This window comes from Sporobolomyces salmoneus, assembly GCF_050403485.1.
Source record: "Sporobolomyces salmoneus JCM6883 DNA, S_salmoneus_JCM6883_v1_ctg17, whole genome shotgun sequence".
NCBI classification, from domain to species: domain Eukaryota; kingdom Fungi; phylum Basidiomycota; class Microbotryomycetes; order Sporidiobolales; family Sporidiobolaceae; genus Sporobolomyces; species Sporobolomyces salmoneus.
The window spans coordinates 146,345-164,281 of NW_027481146.1; the positions used below are offsets into that span (position 1 = coordinate 146,345).

The 17,937-nt window shown below is 51.4% G+C and overlaps 9 protein-coding genes across 9 annotated transcripts; 3 read left to right on the top strand and 6 right to left on the bottom strand.

Moving 5' to 3' along the window:
* Positions 1–22: 22 nt before the first annotated feature.
* JCM6883_002699 (uncharacterized protein) lies at positions 23–851 on the bottom strand (the record flags this gene model as incomplete). The annotated part of the gene is made up of 3 exons (XM_076631471.1): positions 23–54; positions 151–419; positions 499–851. 3 exons carry the CDS (start codon positions 849–851, stop codon positions 23–25), a joined length of 654 nt encoding a protein of 217 aa, XP_076488532.1.
* A 415-nt stretch (positions 852–1,266) lies between these two features.
* On the bottom strand, positions 1,267–2,788 carry JCM6883_002700 (uncharacterized protein; the record flags this gene model as incomplete). The annotated part of the gene is made up of 3 exons (XM_076631472.1): positions 1,267–1,854; positions 1,919–2,676; positions 2,773–2,788. The coding sequence occupies 3 exons, from the start codon at positions 2,786–2,788 to the stop codon at positions 1,267–1,269; spliced, it is 1,362 nt and encodes a 453-aa protein (XP_076488533.1).
* Positions 2,789–3,053: 265 nt separating this feature from the next.
* Positions 3,054–5,377, top strand: JCM6883_002701 (uncharacterized protein; the record flags this gene model as incomplete). The annotated part of the gene is made up of 6 exons (XM_076631473.1): positions 3,054–3,216; positions 3,282–3,400; positions 3,467–3,667; positions 3,745–4,128; positions 4,214–4,543; positions 4,607–5,377. 6 exons carry the CDS (start codon positions 3,054–3,056, stop codon positions 5,375–5,377), a joined length of 1,968 nt encoding a protein of 655 aa, XP_076488534.1.
* Positions 5,378–6,081: 704 nt separating this feature from the next.
* Positions 6,082–7,712, top strand: JCM6883_002702 (zinc finger Ran-binding domain-containing protein; the record flags this gene model as incomplete). Its single annotated transcript, XM_076631474.1, has 2 exons — positions 6,082–7,164; positions 7,257–7,712. The coding sequence occupies 2 exons, from the start codon at positions 6,082–6,084 to the stop codon at positions 7,710–7,712; spliced, it is 1,539 nt and encodes a 512-aa protein (XP_076488535.1).
* Positions 7,713–8,028: 316 nt separating this feature from the next.
* On the bottom strand, positions 8,029–9,276 carry JCM6883_002703 (uncharacterized protein; the record flags this gene model as incomplete). Its single annotated transcript, XM_076631475.1, has 4 exons — positions 8,029–8,163; positions 8,231–8,409; positions 8,486–8,939; positions 9,004–9,276. The coding sequence occupies 4 exons, from the start codon at positions 9,274–9,276 to the stop codon at positions 8,029–8,031; spliced, it is 1,041 nt and encodes a 346-aa protein (XP_076488536.1).
* Positions 9,277–9,483: 207 nt separating this feature from the next.
* On the bottom strand, positions 9,484–12,417 carry JCM6883_002704 (uncharacterized protein; the record flags this gene model as incomplete). The annotated part of the gene is made up of 2 exons (XM_076631476.1): positions 9,484–12,245; positions 12,300–12,417. The coding sequence occupies 2 exons, from the start codon at positions 12,415–12,417 to the stop codon at positions 9,484–9,486; spliced, it is 2,880 nt and encodes a 959-aa protein (XP_076488537.1).
* Positions 12,418–12,634: 217 nt separating this feature from the next.
* On the top strand, positions 12,635–12,919 carry JCM6883_002705 (uncharacterized protein; the record flags this gene model as incomplete). The annotated part of the gene is made up of 1 exon (XM_076631477.1): positions 12,635–12,919. The coding sequence occupies one exon, from the start codon at positions 12,635–12,637 to the stop codon at positions 12,917–12,919; it is 285 nt and encodes a 94-aa protein (XP_076488538.1).
* A 402-nt stretch (positions 12,920–13,321) lies between these two features.
* Positions 13,322–15,376, bottom strand: JCM6883_002706 (uncharacterized protein; the record flags this gene model as incomplete). Its single annotated transcript, XM_076631478.1, has 2 exons — positions 13,322–15,222; positions 15,283–15,376. 2 exons carry the CDS (start codon positions 15,374–15,376, stop codon positions 13,322–13,324), a joined length of 1,995 nt encoding a protein of 664 aa, XP_076488539.1.
* Positions 15,377–15,686: 310 nt separating this feature from the next.
* JCM6883_002707 (RNA recognition motif domain-containing protein) lies at positions 15,687–17,231 on the bottom strand (the record flags this gene model as incomplete). Its single annotated transcript, XM_076631479.1, has 6 exons — positions 15,687–15,964; positions 16,035–16,070; positions 16,140–16,314; positions 16,378–16,489; positions 16,560–16,689; positions 17,219–17,231. 6 exons carry the CDS (start codon positions 17,229–17,231, stop codon positions 15,687–15,689), a joined length of 744 nt encoding a protein of 247 aa, XP_076488540.1.
* Positions 17,232–17,937: the final 706 nt, after the last annotated feature.

Consider the following 17,937-nt stretch of genomic DNA (forward strand, 5'->3'; position numbering starts at 1 on the left):
AAGGGAGAGGAGAGGGGAGTTTCTAGGGTTTCGAAGGGATTTCGACTTTTTCACCTATTGGTAACGCTCAAACCGAATGTTGTCATATCAATCAGTTCACTGCGAAGTTTCTCCGTATGTCCTGAGGAGAGAGAGAGAACAGAGGCTCACCTTCATAGCTAACCCTAACCTTACTCAATTTCCCACTAAACTCGTTCCTCCTGCACGCATCCGCTTCCACCTCGACTTTGACGACCCTCACCGGATGAGGTCTCGTAACGACCCCGATGTTCCTCCAAGCGAACATACAGAGGTTTTCGAGCGTCGAGGGACGCGAAAGGAAGTAGGATAAATCGGTGTCGAGGTTCTTGTGGGAGAGGTGTTCGGTTACGGAGAGGGGGAGGATCTCTTCGAGGAGGTCGAGGGCGATAATTTGTCCACTACCGATCGAGGTTCTGTTAGTGAGGAGAGCTCCGAGAGAGGAGAGTTGGGAGAGAGAGCGAAGAGGAGAGAGCTCACGTTTTCGCACATAATGGACCTCTGAACGTCACATAGAAAGTATATTCATGACCATGTATACTCGTTGCTGCTCCATACCTCTCTAAGTTCGCTTGTTCACTCAAGTGAGAACTCCACAATCGATGAACAGCGTTGACTTCGATACCTCTTCCATTCAGTTCAGCTGAACGGTCAGAAACTCGAGGGGGAGATGACTGACCTTTACAACTGAGTTGAATCGTTACGAGAGGAGCTGATTCGGTGGAGGAAGTAGATCGGGTCATGTTGAGAGAAGATGAAGAAGTTAGAGGTTCGCTTTGAGCCGAGTGGAGAGGCGGAGGTGAGACGATGGGCGCTTCAGAATCGACTTCCATCTTGCAATGACTGGGAGAGAGCGAGAGAGGCCGATGGGTTTGGCAGAAGTCAACCTTGACCGTCTAAAACTTGAAATTCTGAAAGGCAATCCGCTCTCGCACGAGAATCGAACAGATTGAACTCGTACAATACAAGAATATGTAGTGACTAATAAGGTGGATATCGTAGGAGTAAGGAAACAGTACAGAATAAATATTTGGGTCAAGCTGAAAATTAAGTTTTCGTTATTGTTCAAGATCCTTTGGGTTCGTTTCCGTCAATACCACGTCCTTTGTTACCGATCCCTCGTTTCGTACACTACTATCAGACACATGTCTTCATCCCTTGACTCGCTTTTCGATCGCGCATCATTTTTCAGAAGATCCTTTCTTTCTTTCTCCCTAACCCGTTCCGTGTCATCGTCCCTCCCACTGCTTACTTCGCCTGAACACCACTCACAACACTCGCGACTCCCATCCCAAGTGCAACGACGCCCCAAACCTTTCCTCCTTCAACAATTTCCTCGACCCTCCATCTCCTTTCCCCTCCTCCATTCCCAGCAATCCCTCCAACCATCCCCTTCCACCCGGTCTGTCTCCAACTACTCGCGAACGTCTCCAATCCGGGGGTGTATCCTGTCGCCGAGGCTTCATGGAGGAGGGTTCGGAGAGTTTTCGTCAAGGCGAGTCGGGAATGAGAGGCGATCTCATGCAGAGCTGGAGCTGCTTCGAGAGGGGAGGGGAGAATGTAGCCTTTGAGAAGGGCGATCGAGAGTCGAGTCAAGGAGAAGATCAAGGGAGAAGGAGCGGAGAGTCGACGTCGACGACGACCCGAGGAAGAAGAGGGAGCCGAGGAGGGGAAAGCGAAGATTAGAGAGAGGAGGAGGGGTACGAGGAGGGTTTGGAAAGAGTAACGAATGAGGGCGAAAGTGAAGAAAGGGTGGAGGAGGAGGTGGAACGCTGGGATGTGGAAAGAGGAGAAAGGGACGTCGGGGAAAATGAGGGATGGGTAAGGACCGAAAGACTGTCCAGTTGAGCAGAGAGTCAGTGAGAGTCAAGGAAGGGGAGAGAGGAGAGGGGAAACGTACGTATTCGATCCAGGGTAGAGCTTCGTAGATGATCCAACTGAATTCGGTGAATATAATCGCTAGAATCACGAACCAAGCCGAACTCAACCTCCACTGTGCTTCAGCAACGACTGCAACCGAACCTCTCGCGACGACTCTGAGGTTATGGGAAGATTGTTTCGTCACGAGGGAGAGGGATCTCGAGGCTTTTCGACGAAGGGATCTCGAAGCGGGTACGAGGGCGAGAGGTCCGACTTCTTCCTCCACCACGTTGACATTGTTGTGTAATTGAACGATCGTTTGGGAAGCGGCGGAAAGGGCGGAATTGACGATTCTTCGAGGGGAAGAAGTTGAAGATAAGAGGGAATCGAAAATGTGAGGATGAAGGATCGCTTCCCTCATACTCGGTAGAGGACTTCCCGTTTCACTCCTCGAATTCGTCGCTTGTCCGTCGTCGTGGTGGTGGTAGAGTTGATCTAGAGATTTATGAGAGTCTTTAGGGTCGAAAGGAGAGTTCTTTCCAGCCTTCAGTAAAGGATCCTCGATCGCTCCATTCTCTTTCACCAACCTCTCCAACTCTTGTTCGGGTAATTGACTCTCTGGCATGTGTTCCCATAATCCTCGGAATCTCGCGTCTTGTCGTAAGGAACGGTCGGATTTGAGAGTCGCTCGAACTAATTCAGTCAATTCATATTTCGAGAGGTAACCGTTGTGAGTTTGAACCCCGAGATCTTTCACGAGTTCGATTAGTTTAGGTCGAAGTATCGAATTGAGTGGCCCTATCGAGTACAAGGGAGAGAAGAGTGATGTCAACATCTTCGATCAAAACAAACCAGAGATGGGGCAGAGGGAGCTCCTGCGCTCGATTGGCTTACCTTCGTAGGTGGTCATGGTGAATGAGGAGCTACCTCAAGGGTAGAGGCGAGCGATTGAAGTTGAGAGTGCGGAGGAAACAAGCGCAACAAACAAGTCGGAATCATTGACCATTTTCCAGCATCCTTTTTTGGAGTTTCTGTAGCGCCGCACTCAGTCTATGATAGTGCAGCAACTACACAGCTCACCGAATCAACTGCGATCTGAAATTGACTTCTTCTCGGCGCCCAGCAGCTCTTCATCTGCCCTTCTCTCTCCCACTTCCATTCACGGCGACTCGACGATGAAGCGGTTATTCAACAAGAAGCAACACACTCCGCCTCAACCGTCTACGCCAGAAGAGCCCGTTCCCTCTCGACCTCCCCCACCTTCAACTTCATCGCCCTCTTCTGGATCCCCTTCTCTCCCGCCTCCTCCTCGAGTACAGAACGTAGGCAACGCGATCGGTTAGCCTATCCCACTTCTCTATCTCCCTGAGCGTGAGGCTGACCCGCTCGGCTCGATGGGTTAGGATGGAGTGTCGCAATGCCTCAGTTCGATTTCCCTTACCTCCTAGCACTCGGAGATCACCTCAGTTCCTCGAGTCAAGCTTCGAAAGACGCTTCGAAAGCACTTCGAACTGAATTCAAGGTTTGTCCCTTCCTCCCCTCCTTGTTCTCTCCTGAAACTGACTGGTTCTCACTTCCCGATTCGAAGCATGGAGCGCCTCTCGCACAAGAACGAGCCGTTCGCCTAACCGGGATCCTGATGAGGAACACGGATCATCGATTCCGGGAACAAGTTGCCTCGAAGAAATTCTTATCGGAATTGAACGATCTCGTCGGTTCGAAGAAGACGGAACCGAACGTTAAAGAAATGGTCTATCGCGTATTCTCACCGCTTGCTTACGAGTATCAAGTCAGTTCTCGATGTTCTACCTCGAACGAGACTCCTCCTTTCCGAGCTAACGAGATGGGTTTTTGGAGTTTTCGTAGAGAGACGACGACTTGAAATCGATCACTCAACTCTTCAACAAGCTCCTCTCCTCCCCCTCTACCTCTCTCAGTTCCTTCCCTTACTCCTCGTCGATCGATCCCTCTTCTCGCTCGTTCCAACCGAACGGAGCTCCTCTAGATCCTGAAGATCCTTTATTCACTCCTACCGGACTCCTTCCTGCTTCTACTACTCGTTCCGGTCGAACTTCTCGACGAGCAGAAGGAGGGGGAAGGGAAGGAGTACCGAAAGAATTGGAGAAAGTACAAATGAGGGAATTGGGCGAACGGGCGGATAAAGCGAGAGGTTTAGCGAGATTGTTGAACGAGACGATCGTGTTTAATCAGAAAGATGAGGATGACCTCGAAAAGAACGAGATGGTACAAGTGAGTTTCATCTCATTGCTCCTTCGAAATCTGTCTCTCCCAAAATGAGGAGGAGGGAACTGATTCGATGATGTTGGCGTCACAGGAGTTCCAATCCCAATGTTTGAACGAACAATCCATCCTCGGAGAAAACATGGTTTGGGCGACTGTTCAAGCCGAACAATCTCGACAAAAACTCGAAGATTCAATGACGACGGAAGACAGAGAACGATTACAACAAGAAGACGACGACGCCAACGCCGGCGCCCAGGACGAGGAAGGGGAAGAGACGGCTGAACAGAGGGAAATGAGGAGAAGTAGGTTGAGTAGTAATAATCCGTTCGCCGAGGTCGTCAGCAACGGGGGAAGAACAAGAGGAGAGAGAAAGACGGAAGAGGAAACGATTCTGGAGAAGATTTTACTCGCTCATTCAGAGGTACGAATCAGCTCGCCACGATCCCTTCGTGAATGGTCAAAGCTGACTCGAGCTCGCCTGTAGATTCAAGACGCTTTATCCCTCTTATCTTCCCGAACCGAACAAGCTCGACGGGAGAAACAACACGAACAAGATCTCCGTACCGCTACTGAACTGTCGAAAACGTACGTCAAAGGAGGGGACGATATTTCAGGAGGAGGAAACTACGGAGAAGGAGGGTCGACGCAGAGATGGGGAAGCGTCGAAGAGAGGGAACAGGCGGAACACGAGGCGATGATGAGGGAACAGGAAGAGTTGGATCCATACGAACGGAATAAGCAACAGAATCGGGATCAAGGTTATTCGGTCGACGAGGAACCGACGAGAAACGGAAGTTACTCGCACGATGATTCGATCTTTTCCTCGACGACACCTCAGAACAACAACGCCAGCACGACTGCTTCGCCTTACGATGGACTCGGTGCTCTCGAATCTCTCCGAGGTCTCGACTTTTCATCTCCTTCTCCTCCTCCTCCCATCGGCACCGCCACTTCATCGCAAGCTCAAGCTGCACTTTCTCGCACTTCATTCCCTTCCTCAAACCCCTACTCGAATCTCTCCCTCTCAACAGACAACTCGTCTCAAGTTCAACGAGATCCATTCACGGAATCTCCCGTTTCTTCGTCCTTCATTCCGAATCAACCTTCCGAGAAAGCGTTGGGGAAATTGAGGAGGATCAGTACGACGGGGAGAACAGAGGATGATAGTGAAGAGAGACAGAGGATTCTTGAAGAACAATTGAGGGAGAAGTATAAGAGGAATTTGGAGGAGAATGGTGGGATTCGAGAAGTCTAGCTCAACTAGTATCACTACTACTACTAATTTCGGGGTTCATGATATTGTAACACTCTGCACGAAGTTTATCAAGATTGGCGCGAGAGAGAAGAGTGAGTCGATCTTCGCGAGAACATCGAGCTGCATTCTTTCTGCCGCTTGATGAGCTTGCTCCAAGTAAGTGATGGAAAAGTATGAACGATGAAGCATCACTTTGAATGTGGCAATAGAGGCATGAAAGAGAAACTTAAGCTTTGATTCTCCACCTTCCTTCGCAAGAAATGAACTTTTTTCATTCGTCGCGCGCTCGAGCTTTCTCTCACCATCGAAGTGGTATTGCTCGACCCACTCTACTGTTTACTCTTTACTCTAGACTCCTGGCACTTCACGTCCTGCCTGAAAGCAGAGTTGGAGAGGTCTCCCTCTTTTCGCGAAAGTAGGCAATTTCATGCATGAAGTTTCGGCTTGAGAGGTTTGACGAAAGCCGATACTTTCGGTTCCGTGGAAGGACGTGTCACGGACAAGTAGGTAGATCCTGCTCTTTAAGAGCTCCATTAAACCGAAAACAGAGAGGTGATGCAGGTCGGTTTTATGCGACGAAAATGAGATTCTTGCAGGCGAGAATTTCTTGGACTCTGCAACAGTTACAGTGAGCTCTTCTTCTCGCTCTCTACTCTCTCTCTCTTCCTTACTCTTTACTACTCTCGAAAGAAAGAGACGAAACGATGTACTCTCGACCTTCGACTGCCGCTTCGAGCGTTGACCTCGCCGCTCTCGCATCTTTCCCTCTTCCTCCTTCGTCGTCCTCGTCATCCTCCTCCCCCTCGTCGTCTTACTCGAACGAACTCGCTCAAACTTTACCTCCTTGGACTGCCTACCGTCAAACTCTTCCTTCTTCCTCTCCCTCTCTTCCTCCTCCTCCTCGAGTCGAAACTCCCGAAGAATACCTCCCCCACTCCGAGTACTTCGCTGCGACTGCAACTCCTCGACGTGGTAGCGACAATAACCTCTTCGAGTTCGATTTCGACGTTTACGAAACCCCTGCACTCTCGTCTTCTTCCTTTTCTTCTTCTCGATCTCACACTTCTCCTTTCCCTTCTCCGACCTCGTCCTCCTCTTCCTCGATCGACTCGGAGCTCTACAACTCACCGGGACGAGACAAGCAAGATGTCGGGCTCGGGTTGTGGCTCGAAGAACAAGAACGAAAAGCGGCACAAATGGAAAAAGCTTTGAGTGAATTTTCAATCTCTGCAACTTCGGCCAGTCCTTCGACTTCATACTCGTCGTCGTGGTCTCAAGACGTCGAATCGACCCTACCCAAATTCGATCCGTTCGGTTCCGCTTCTCCCGTCCTCGTTCAACGAGCTTCGTGCATCAAGTTCGAACAAATTCCTTCGCCTCCGACTCAACAACGAGTTCATCGACCTGTTCCTATTCATCCTTCGTACTCTTCTTCTTCTTCTCCTCAACAAACTTCCCTTCTTCCCGCCGCTGTCATCTCTTCTTCGACATCTCCTCATCGCCGCGAAGCTCCTTCTCCCTTTTCTTTCACTCGACCCTCTTACGTCGCACCTGGACCTGAGCCTCACTCTCCTTCGAGCTCGTCTTCTTCGAATGGACCTCTCTCACCAAACGAACTCGCTCAAGTCGCCGCACTTCACAACGGACGAGTCCCTTCGGTCGAACAAATGTGTCCGAGTCAGCCAGTCGCTTCGAACGGTCTACCTCCTCCTATCGTCAACACTGGGAATCAAGGTCGAATGGTACCGCAAATGGGTGATTGGAGATGTGGAACTTGCACTTTCGTCGTAAGTTTTCTCTTCCTTCAAAGCGCATCGAAAAGAAAAGGGCAGAGCACTGACCTTCTCTTCTACCTCTCCGCTTCCCTCCCTTCTGATAGAACTGGCGTCGTCGCAAGGTCTGCATGCGTTGTTTCCCCTTCGCTAGTAACGATATCGGACAATCCTTCGCGGCACAATCCCAACGAGCTGCTTACCTCGCTTCAACTCCGATGACTCCTTCTCGTTCGACGCCTTCTTTCCCTCCCGCTCCTCCTTCGTCTTGCGGTTCCTCCTCGTTCTTCTCTCCTCCCCGCAAGTTGTCGCTTCCTCTCCCTCTCCCCGAGATGCAACACTACCAGCAACAATTCTCGCCCGATTCGTATTTCGCCGCCGCTGCTTCATCTCCTCAATACTCTCTTCCTCCCGTCGCTTCACCTCATTACTACCACCACCAAGCTCATCAACACCAGCAGCATTACTCTCCTCCTGCGTTTCCTCCTCGTTCTCCTACGGAAGATCTCAAGTTGAGACGAAGAATCGGAGGAGTCATCGGTTACTCTGGAGTAGCTTATTAGTTTTCTTATCATTTCTACCTTGTCTTATTTTGATTCATTATTCTTATTCAGTCGGATCTCGTTCAGTATTCAGTCGGTTGTTTGGAAGGAAGACGGGAAGGAGGAGGAGCAGGTCTCGTAATTATCGTCAGTTTTGAAAACGGTTTTCGTAGCGTTCTCTTCATCTCTTAGGATTCTCGTTCATTCAGTAGTAGTTCTCAGGATTGTCAGTTTATTAGTGTCTCTCGTGGAACTCACTCCAGCTAAAACTCGTTCTCGAAGCCTCTCGCTGCCGGAATTGTTTGAGAGTGTGATGGTTGTCTTTCTTCGTTTCAAGTTAGAATCGATTGTTCCTAGCGTCTCCCCAAACTTGGAAAGGTAACTTCCAATATCGTTTCTGCAGGGATCCGTCAAAGACATTGTAATCGATTTTTGGTGAACTGAGTCGATCCAAGAATGAACGACTCGGTGTCTATTCTCGAGCAATACCGATCAGGTTCCGCGCGATGGATCGGATTGGAGTGAGCAGAGAGACCTACAGCAGATAAGAATACCGGAGTCGCTCGTTTCGGCACTCCAGTTGTTCCTTCGAAACATTCTCTCGCGGTACGAAGTTCGGCTTGAGCGATTCCGGCGAGAGTAGCGACGCAGTCTTGTAGGCCGGGAGCTGAGGGGCCTTTGCGGAAGAGGGATTCTTCTTGTAATTGATGCCGAGAAGCTACATCATCCAGCGAAGGAATCGAGTGAGCATTTGAGGGTAAGATAGAGGGAACGGAAGAAGAGGAAAGACTGACCGACTTCAAGAGGTATCACGTTTACTCGTTTCGCAGCATGGTGAGGGATTGATCGTAACAGTGTCGAGATAGTCATCGCGACGGCAAGGTGACTCGCTGCATGATCCAGCGTCAAATCGTCTGCTTCCTTCAATTCTCCCTTCTTCCCAACGATATCCTGCGACGAGTGTTCCATTCCGGTATGTTCGAAAGGTTTCGCATGCCGTAGTCCTCCTCCTCCTCCTATTGAGTTACCTTGCGAAATTCCGGCCGCTGTCGCTTGTAAAAGAAGATATAGAAGAGAAGCTTGGGTTCCAGCGCTGTAGTCGGCTAAGTCTTGCAGTGAGTTGAACGTTGGATTCAGGAAGTGAGCTTCTCGAGCGTTGATCAGGCGGTTGAAATGATATTGAGAGAGCGAAGTTCGTTGAGGTAAACTCGCCAACAACGTCGTCAAAGGATGCGGTAGCGGTTTTCCCTACTCGAGCACTCTTCAATCAGCACAGTGTAGCCAACAGCTTGTACGAAGAGGAAGAACTCACGTCGTAAACACCTTTGATCGCATCTTTCCACCATTGAAACCTCATCCTCCCTACCAATTGATTCGAGACTTGATCCTGTAATCCAGCGAGCTCTACATTGAACGCCTTGAGCGCGAGGTACGCTGGTCGAACGTGTGAAGGGTAGAAATGAGAGGCGTAGATCGCTTCCGGGTCTCCTCGTCGGACGAGTGCTTCGGCTGCTGCTAAGGCCTTATGGTACCCTTCTGCCGAGTGCGGTGAGATCGTCTGGCGCAAGAATGAGGTGGGTCGCATAATTCGAGTGAATGAACAAATTGCAAGAAAGTCTTCATCATCGGACTCGATTTCACGCCGTGTTTCGCAATGATTCGGGTCACGATTGGAACGAGCTGAGCTGACAGTCGACGTGCTAATGCTCACAGCCAGACGCCGAAAAAACCCAACAAGTAAGCTCTGTGCGATTGCTACAACATTTCCCGATATGTATAAACTCCCTAAAGACTACCTAACTTGTGGTTTTCCCTTGACCGTGCCACCTCTCCTCATCCACGCGATCTCTTCTTCACTCGGCACGTTCTCTTGTCCCAACCAATCCCTCAACCATTTCCTCAATTTCTCAATCTTGTCCCTCTTGACTCCCGCGTCTCCTTCGACGTATAACAAGGCGAGACAGAGAGTGTATCGAGATAGTTTGACGTTCGTGTATCGAGCCCAGGCGAGGATTTGACCGATGAGAGGGATATGAGAATGAACGCCCGTGAGGAGGATGAGAGAGCGAAAGAATTGATCGGTTGGGTGAATATCGGGATGGAGAGGAGGTCGTGGAGATAGGGTAGAAACGAAAGGTCGCCAATTCGAAGGAGCTTCGGATCGATCGACGAATGATTGACCTTTCTTCGACTTTGACTTTGATCCGGACGATGTCGAGGAGGAGGAAGATGAAGAGAAGTGATCTTGTATCCATTTACTCATACCGGATTTCGTTTCGAGTGAGTTCTCAATCTCGACTTCTTGCCAATTCGCTTCGAAAATTTGATCCCATACGAGTAACTCCATCCGTTTTGCCGCTGCGATTCGATCCCACTTATCATCGACGACTCCTGTCAACCTCGAGTCTGCACCGAGTCTCCCTGTTCTCCTCGAGTTCCGTTTCCCGCCGAAGTGAACCTGACCCAATCCATCTTCGATTCCAAACCCTCCGACGCCTCGTCCCGCTTCTACGCTCGCGTACCTCGCGGCATCGAGCAAGATACTCATCGTCGCGACATCGGGTCTCACCTCGTGTTTCGATTCGAGCTCTTTGAACAACGAGTAAACCTCCTGATATTTTCCCATCTGGTTCAAGTGCGAGAGGATCGTGTTGAAAGGTACGATGTCGAGTCTGATCGAGTGAGGTCGTCGAATGTTCGAATTCGTAGGAGGACTTCTGAGGGAGACGAGGGAAGAAGGGTCGTGAATCGAAGGAAGGTGTTCGTAGAACCGGACGAGTCGTATCGCTTCTCGCTCTCTACCGAGGGAGCAGAGAGCACGGATCTGGAGGTCGAGGATTGTCGAGTCGAGACCGTAGCCTTTCGATTCGAGACTCATGAAGATTGAGAGGACTCGACGAGGATTGTTGCGAGCGAGGAGACATCGCATGATGATCGTGTAGAGGCGTAGTCCGGGAGGCGGAGGCACGTAAGAATTTGAACTAGATGCGGTCGTATAAGAGGGGGACGATACGAGCTCGAGCTTGCGAAGGACGGAGAGAAGCAGTTTCGAGCCGATGGAGGGTTCGTGGACGACGGATTGGAAGAACGCCGCCCATGCGACTGAGCTGGAAGGGAAAGGAGGCCGGGGGAATGGCGGGAGTGGGCGGCGGTGAGTCGAGACGTATTGACGCAGTTGAGCGAAGTAAGCGAGGGAAATCGAACGATCGAAGAGTTGTGTTGTCGAGTAGATGTCGTTGAGCGAACGGGTGCGTCGATTGATTCGTGGTTGCGAAGGATGTGACATCGAAGGATGAGAGGTGGCGGAAATGGAAGGGTCGATCAGAAGAGAAGTTTGCGATTCTGACTCAACTTCGAGGGTGTGAGAGGCGGTCGCCGTGTCCTCTTCGAATGCGTCAGGAGTAGCGGTACTTCTCTGGAAGACGGCCTCCTCCTCCTGAAGTTGCTGAGCTTCGTCAGTTTCCTCCTCCTTTTGATCGAGATCGCCCTTTCCCCCTCGTTGCTCCCTCAAATGCAGAGGTATCTCGTCCGCCCTATTCGACAGCTGAGAGTGAATCCATTCGCTCTGTTTGAGTCCGTTCCGTACCCTTGATAGTTCCTCCTTGATCTTTGCTGCCGCCTCATTCCCTTCGACTCCTCCATTTCGCACGACGACCTTGAGCACCTGATGCAACACTCGTCTCTTCGGCGACCATCCTGCTTCTGTCATCTCGACGAGTAGATCCATCGCTTGTCTCGGATCTTGAGGGATGAGAGCGGGCATGAAGAGGGGAAGCCAGGTGACGAGCGATTTCCTCGAGACGTTCCGTTCCTTCATCGTCGAGAGTACAACGTGCCGTGATGAGTGTAGTAGCTCATTGGGCGCTGCCGAGATCCTCCCTGTTCTTTCCCGCTCGCTGGCCAGCGCTTCTAGGATCCTCCCAAAACTAGCTTCTCGCCAAATCGTTCCTCCTCCTCCTCCTGAGCCGGTGGTCTTCGAGTCGTTCCGACTGAAAGTGATGAACTCGATAGTTTCCCGTAAAGCGACAAAGTGTTTGACTTTGATAAAGTGTTGAATGCATCTCGCGAGAAAGATACTCCTCGATTTTTCGTCAAGTTGTCGAGCGAATCGATTCGAGAGGAGTTGGGAAGCGAGGTAAGGTGCCTGTTGATGATTCGTGACCATGGCCGGGATCGAGAGGTATAACCAATCTGGACATTCCGGTTTCGTTTCCGTCGTCGTCGACGAATGTTGTTGAAGTTCGTCCGCTCGACTCGCACTTTCGAGTAATCCGAGTTTCTCCAACGCATAAATAGGATCTCGTTTGTTGAGAATGTCGACCCATACCGCCAACGAGTCGGGGGAGATCTCGCGGTGTCGGAGGAGCTTGTAGAGGAGGTTTCGAGGGATGTGTTGACCTTCGCTGAGGGCGCGGGCGATCCAACGAGTTCGGGTCTGGAACAAGTGCGAGTAGGAGCCACCTTTCGTGATCGAAAGATGGGGGACGGGGCGATAGCTTGGGCGCTTCCAGTTTTCGGGAGCGCCGACAGGAATCGGAGGAACAGTCGAAGGAACTGCTCGAAGGGAGAGTCAGTCGTATGAACCCGTCCGAGGGGGTTGCGACTCACTTGAATGAGATACTCGAGCTGCTCTTGTTCTCCTAGCTGCAGTGATTGCGGAGGAGGTGAAGGTTCTCGAGAGGTTGAGCGAACGAGAAGTGTCGAGTCGTTGAAGGAGGGAGAGCATCTACAGAGCATTTCTCGCAAGCTTCCAATGTTCCACTCTTGCTGTCCCTCGTTGGAAAGGCGGTTCGATGTCGTAGGAGCTGAAAGTTGATGAAGAGAGAGCCGAAATCTTTCTCTCTCTCTTCTCACTCACTGTGAACCTCTGAAACGCCTTGGTAAGTTTCTCAGACCTCTAGTAACAGTTAGAGCGATACTGAGGGCCTTCCGCGCTACAGAACATGGCCAGCCTGACAATTTCTCACTCGATCTCTCTCCCTTCCTCCTTCCCGACTCCCCCCTCTGCTTGTCCCTCAATCGACACATTCGAATACGCACTCGATACATCCTCGCCCTTCTCTCAATTGCAGTCGCTCGAGAAACAGCTAGGCGCAGCGAGGAACGATTTGAACGAGAGGTTGACGGAATGGAAAGATTTGCTCAAGGACTTTGAGAAAGAAGACAAGAAGAAAAAGAAGAAGAAGGATGAAGACGAGGAGGACGAGGGAGAGGAAGATGAAGAGTAAAGCGAGTGGATTTAGTTGCGAGGAAAAGAACGATTTAGGCGAGACGCTCTAGGGCGACAGGCAAGAGGTGAGCAAATTTACATCAGTATCAGAACACTTTCGATATGGCGACTGACCATGACTCCATGACTAGCGTGATCCAGGTGACTGCTCTCGATGGGCAACACCGATTCTTCGTGAGATCCAACAAAATTGGATCTTCTCGGACGTCTAGTCAGGCAAGCCGCAAGTGGGAGTATACAAGAGACTTCACGACCCGAAGGAAGTCTCTACCCGGACGGCAGTTCAGAAGCTGGCGAAAGAGTACGATGGGAATTGTGGCTCGGATCCTCGATTTGAGCACGCTTGGAAAACTTGAATAATACAATCAACATTGTTAAGCCAGAACTCGTATACAACCGTCTACGTCCCGAGAGTACCCTGCGCCTGTCTCGCTGCCATTCTGTCCCTTTCCCGCAATTCCAGCGCTCTCAATTTCTCCGCCAATCTCGCTCGTTGCGCGAGGAGAAGCATCGTATATGGTGAAGGAGTCGATGCCGAGATTGTCTCCTCCCTCGTAGTCGAGGCGGCGGGAGTGACCGGCGTCGTCGGCTGAGGAGAGGCACGTGAATCGCGAGCGGAGAAGGTTTGTCGAGAAGATTCGAATCGGTCGATTTCGCTTTCTGCGTGTACCGAGAGGTTTCCAGTCTCGTTTGAAGACAAATGTGCGTCACGATTTAGTCGTATGACCCGGACTCGGCGAGCTGGTGGCGACGAGGTCGAAGCGGAGAGATCGTTTGTCGTTTTCTTGCGAGGTTCCTTCGAAGACTCCTTCTTGGTTTTTGTGCGGTCTGAGCGATGTCGACGTTCTCCTTGAGTTTTTTTGAGGGTCGAGGACGAAGAGCCTTCTCCTTCCGAACTACAATCGCCATGGTCTCCCTCCCCTGACTGACAGCGACACCATTTCTCCTTCTTCCGACTCTTCCCCTGCTCCGGCCGAGTCCGTGACGAGCGGAAGTGGTCGGCGTGCGACCTACGAGGTCGCCGATTGGAAGGGTCGGAATCTGAGTTTGTCGAGGATGAAGCCTGGGATGTTGTTCCAGAAGTCTTCGTCAAGCCCGCTCGACAATCCCGGCAGCACTCGTGCTCACTCGACGAAGAGTAGCCGTTTGGGTTTCGTGTTACGTCGTCGTCCTCCTCCATTTCGGTCGCTCGCTCTTTCCCCTTCTTGACTTTCGCCCGCTTCTCCCTTTCCTTCTTCTTCGACTCTGCTACCTCGTCCTTAGTCACCTTAGGCTCGACCTTTCCAGGATCCACTCCCCGTCCAGCTTCCTTCTGCTTCGCTTTCTCGGCAGGTCTGCGGAGCTTTTTTTCGGGGTCGTTGTCGCGAGGCGTCGAGAAGACATCGTCGATTTCCCGCTCCTTGCCTTTGCCTTTGCCCTTGTCCTTCTTCTCTTCTTCACTCTGAGCATCCTTTCCCGCTCTACTTTCTCGTTCCCTCATCAACTCTAGCGTACTTCTCGATTTCCTTCCCTCTCTAGCTTCTATTCCATTCTCACTCCTACTCGTATGTCGTCGAGGACTCCCTGGCATTCTCGGTGGGGGTGACAATGTCCCGGATCGTTCGAGTTCGTTGAAGAGGGAGGGTCGATGAGGATGAGGGATCGTAAGAGAGGTCGAATGTGACGAACGAGATGAGGAGGAAGAGATCGATGAGGAGATTGAGCGGGGGAGAGGTTGAGGTGGTTGACGGAGTGGACGAGGAGCGAAGAGTAATGACGGAGTAGGCGCTGCGGAAGGAGAGACGGGAGGATTCGAAGGAGGAGGTTTCGAAAGGTCTTTGCGAGGAAGAGGAATCGGGCGCTGAAGCTCTGTAGACGTTCTAGAAGCCCCTTTGACGACGTTCCGTGTCGCTGGTAGTGGTGGTGGCGATTCAAAGTCTACTCCAAACCCTTGAGCTATCCTCAACAACCCATTCACGATTTTCGCCAATTCTTCTTCCGTTCCCCTCACGACTCCCCTCACCTCTACCTTTTCCCGCCTCCATTCCTCGTCTACCTCTTTCCCGTTCGCTCTCGCTAACCCATCGAGAACTTCTCCAACAGCTTGTACGACGACCTGAGCGATTTTGGTCCGTTTCGAACGTTCCCAACTTCCTCGGTAATCATCCGGGACGTCGATGATACGTGTTTCCAATAGAACTTCGAGTACGGTGAGGAGTAGAGTAGGGGTTGCGAGAGCTAGGGAGGAGAGCGAGAGCGGGATGAGGAGCGAATTCAAGAGAGAGTTGAAGGATTTAAGTAGAGGGTGAGCTGGCGTGTCGACTACGAAGGAAAGCATATCAGTACACTCTCGAGTCAGATCGACGCGCGGGCTGGGCTCACTTGTGGGTTCTCGAGTTGAGAGATCAGCGGTTGAAGCATAGCCGGCGAGTGAAGGGTCGACTCCGTTCAGCTGCGTATTGAACGTAGCATCCATGCACTGATACAACCGGAAGAGTCGAGCGGGCGACGCGTTATGTAGCGGAGGTCGAAGAAAGCGAAGAAGAGAGAAGAGTTCGAAGAGGCGCGACAAACAAACTCTCGGTTCGAACTCTCGCAGCTGTATGTAGTCATAGGATACGATGTTGCACACAGAGTAGAATTTCGAAAAGAGAGAGAAACACAATGGCAAACTTGAGTCGAGAAAATAGAGTAAGAGTAAAAACCTAGTTTTCGTTCTTTTTCGTTCGATAGAAAAGGAGCTTGACCTAAATCTGCTTTGCTTGCTTGATTTGCTGATTTCCGCTTTAGTAGCGACGATCGTAACGGTCACGGTCGTCGTATCTCCTACGGTCATCATCGTACCTCCTCCTGTCGTCCCTGGGAGCACGATCATCACCTCCACGCATCGGGATCGCGTATCCACCTCGTTCACGATCGTCGTAACGAGCTCCGTACGAACCACGGTCGTCGTAACGAGAAGAAGAGTATCCACCTCGAGGTTCGTAACGGTCATCGTAACGTCCTCCTCCTCCCCCGCGGGACGAGTAGCCACGGGGTTCGTAAGGTCGGTCCATCGGATCTGCTTAGAACAAGGAACCGGCGTGAGAAAAGACTAGTCCCGAACCATCGGAAAGAAAAGAACTCAGACGGACAACGCTTAGGAGGTCCATGGTACGCTCCGGGAGTGGCTAAGGAAAGAAAAGAGAGGCCGTCAGTCAACGGACAACTCGAGGAAGAGGGAATGAAATACAACTAACGAGTGCGAGCACGTCCACGGCGAGCGATTTGAACGTTCATAGTACGACCCATGAGTTCGGTAGCGTTGAGGTTGGTGATAGCAGTTTCGGCATCTTCGGGAAGTTCCATCGTGACGAAAGCGAATCCTCGGGAATCTTTCGTGTGAGGGTCACGCATGATGGCGGTTTTTTGGATCTGCGAAACGACGGGGAAGAGTCAGGACAAGCCTTCAGTAGCAGAAAGAGGTGGGAAACTTACGCGACCGAATTTGCCGAAAACTTCTTCGAGGTCACGTTCCTCGACACGACTAGAGAGACCAGAGACGTGGATGTTGTTTCCGGGGTTGACTTCAGCACTACGGTCGTTTCCCCTGTCAAGAATAGATTCGCATTAGTCGGATTTTACTACCAAGGAAGAAAAGAATCGGAATGGAAACATACCTTCCACGGTCTCCACCTTCCCTCCTGTCGGGATCAGCGCGGACAGGAGAGCGCGAACGGGAGCGAGCACGAGCTCCACGAGGAGAAGGCGAACGGTCGTTGTTTCCGTTTCCGGCGGGAGCTTGCCAATCTGTCGGAGGGAACGGGACGGAGGGTTGTGGTGAGTTGGTGTGATCGTAATATAAATCGGGGAGGGTGAGTTGTTATCAGATGAAACCGAGGCCGGGATAGTGTTGTCAGTCGAGACGGAGGAAGGGAGGAATACTTGTCGAGTGACGAAACGAGAGGTTACCGCTCTCGCATTTCCGATGCTGCTGATTGTTACCGAATGACTGAAGTTCCCTCTGGGTTGTACTGGTTGCTCCCCCGTATGTTTCCGTGGTGAGAATGATGAAGGAGGACTGGGGAAGAAGAAAGGGAGGAGAGGGCTGATCACTCCGTCTCCCAGGTGTCCCAGATCATCACTAGTCGGTCAAGATTGCTGCTGAGATGACCTTGGGTCGGGTAGCGAGCAGGCCAATGGTGGTACTCGACGAGACTCGCGAGGGACGTGGGAGGTCGACTTGAAATGTGATCAAGCCAAGGACGACTCGGAGGGTGGTGGAGACTGCGCTAGGGAGTCGTAGCCGGTCATGTAGGAGTAGGAATTGGTAACGGACCTTGATCAGCCATGTCGAATCGTTTGAAAAGTGAAGGGTGGGAGAGCAAAGGGAGAGCGAACGTTTCTTCCTCCTTCTCTCTACCCTGATCTCTCGCAAGCTGCTATATCGATTACAATGAGCTTCTCTGGTGCCAGGTAGCGGGACGACCCCTGCTTGTGCAGGCTTTGGGGCCGACGCTCGAGTCTGATACTCCATTTTCCCAGGATTCCGTCGAACGACACTCGCTTCCCGGTTCATCTAGCTCCTAGATTGCCAGAAGATTTTTAATGAACTGAGCTATGGATTGTACAACCGGATTTAGCTCGTTCCGAACGATTCGCAGCCGGCAGGAATTCGAAACATTCTTCTCGACTCCTTGGTCGTCCACTTCGACGCAGCGTCGTGACCATAGCTCTCGGATCCGCAAGCTAGAATGGAGCTGTTGTCGCTAACCTGTAGGCGTCAAGGAGAGATTTCCAACGCGCTGGAATGAGGAGCTAAACGAGGTGAGTCGTTCTCTCCTCGACGAAACTCCCCACTTCGAGAGAGCCTGACTCTGACCCTTCTCACTTCCGATCTTATCAGTGGTAACTCTTATCGACATCGACAGTCGGACGAGAGACTGGAGGAGGTCGTCGATCTGGTTTGAAATTGAGCGCGATCAAGTTCACGTTCCAACCGGCTCCTTCGACTCCTCGCAATGTTCGATCTATTGTTTTCTTTTTATAGTCGCGCCT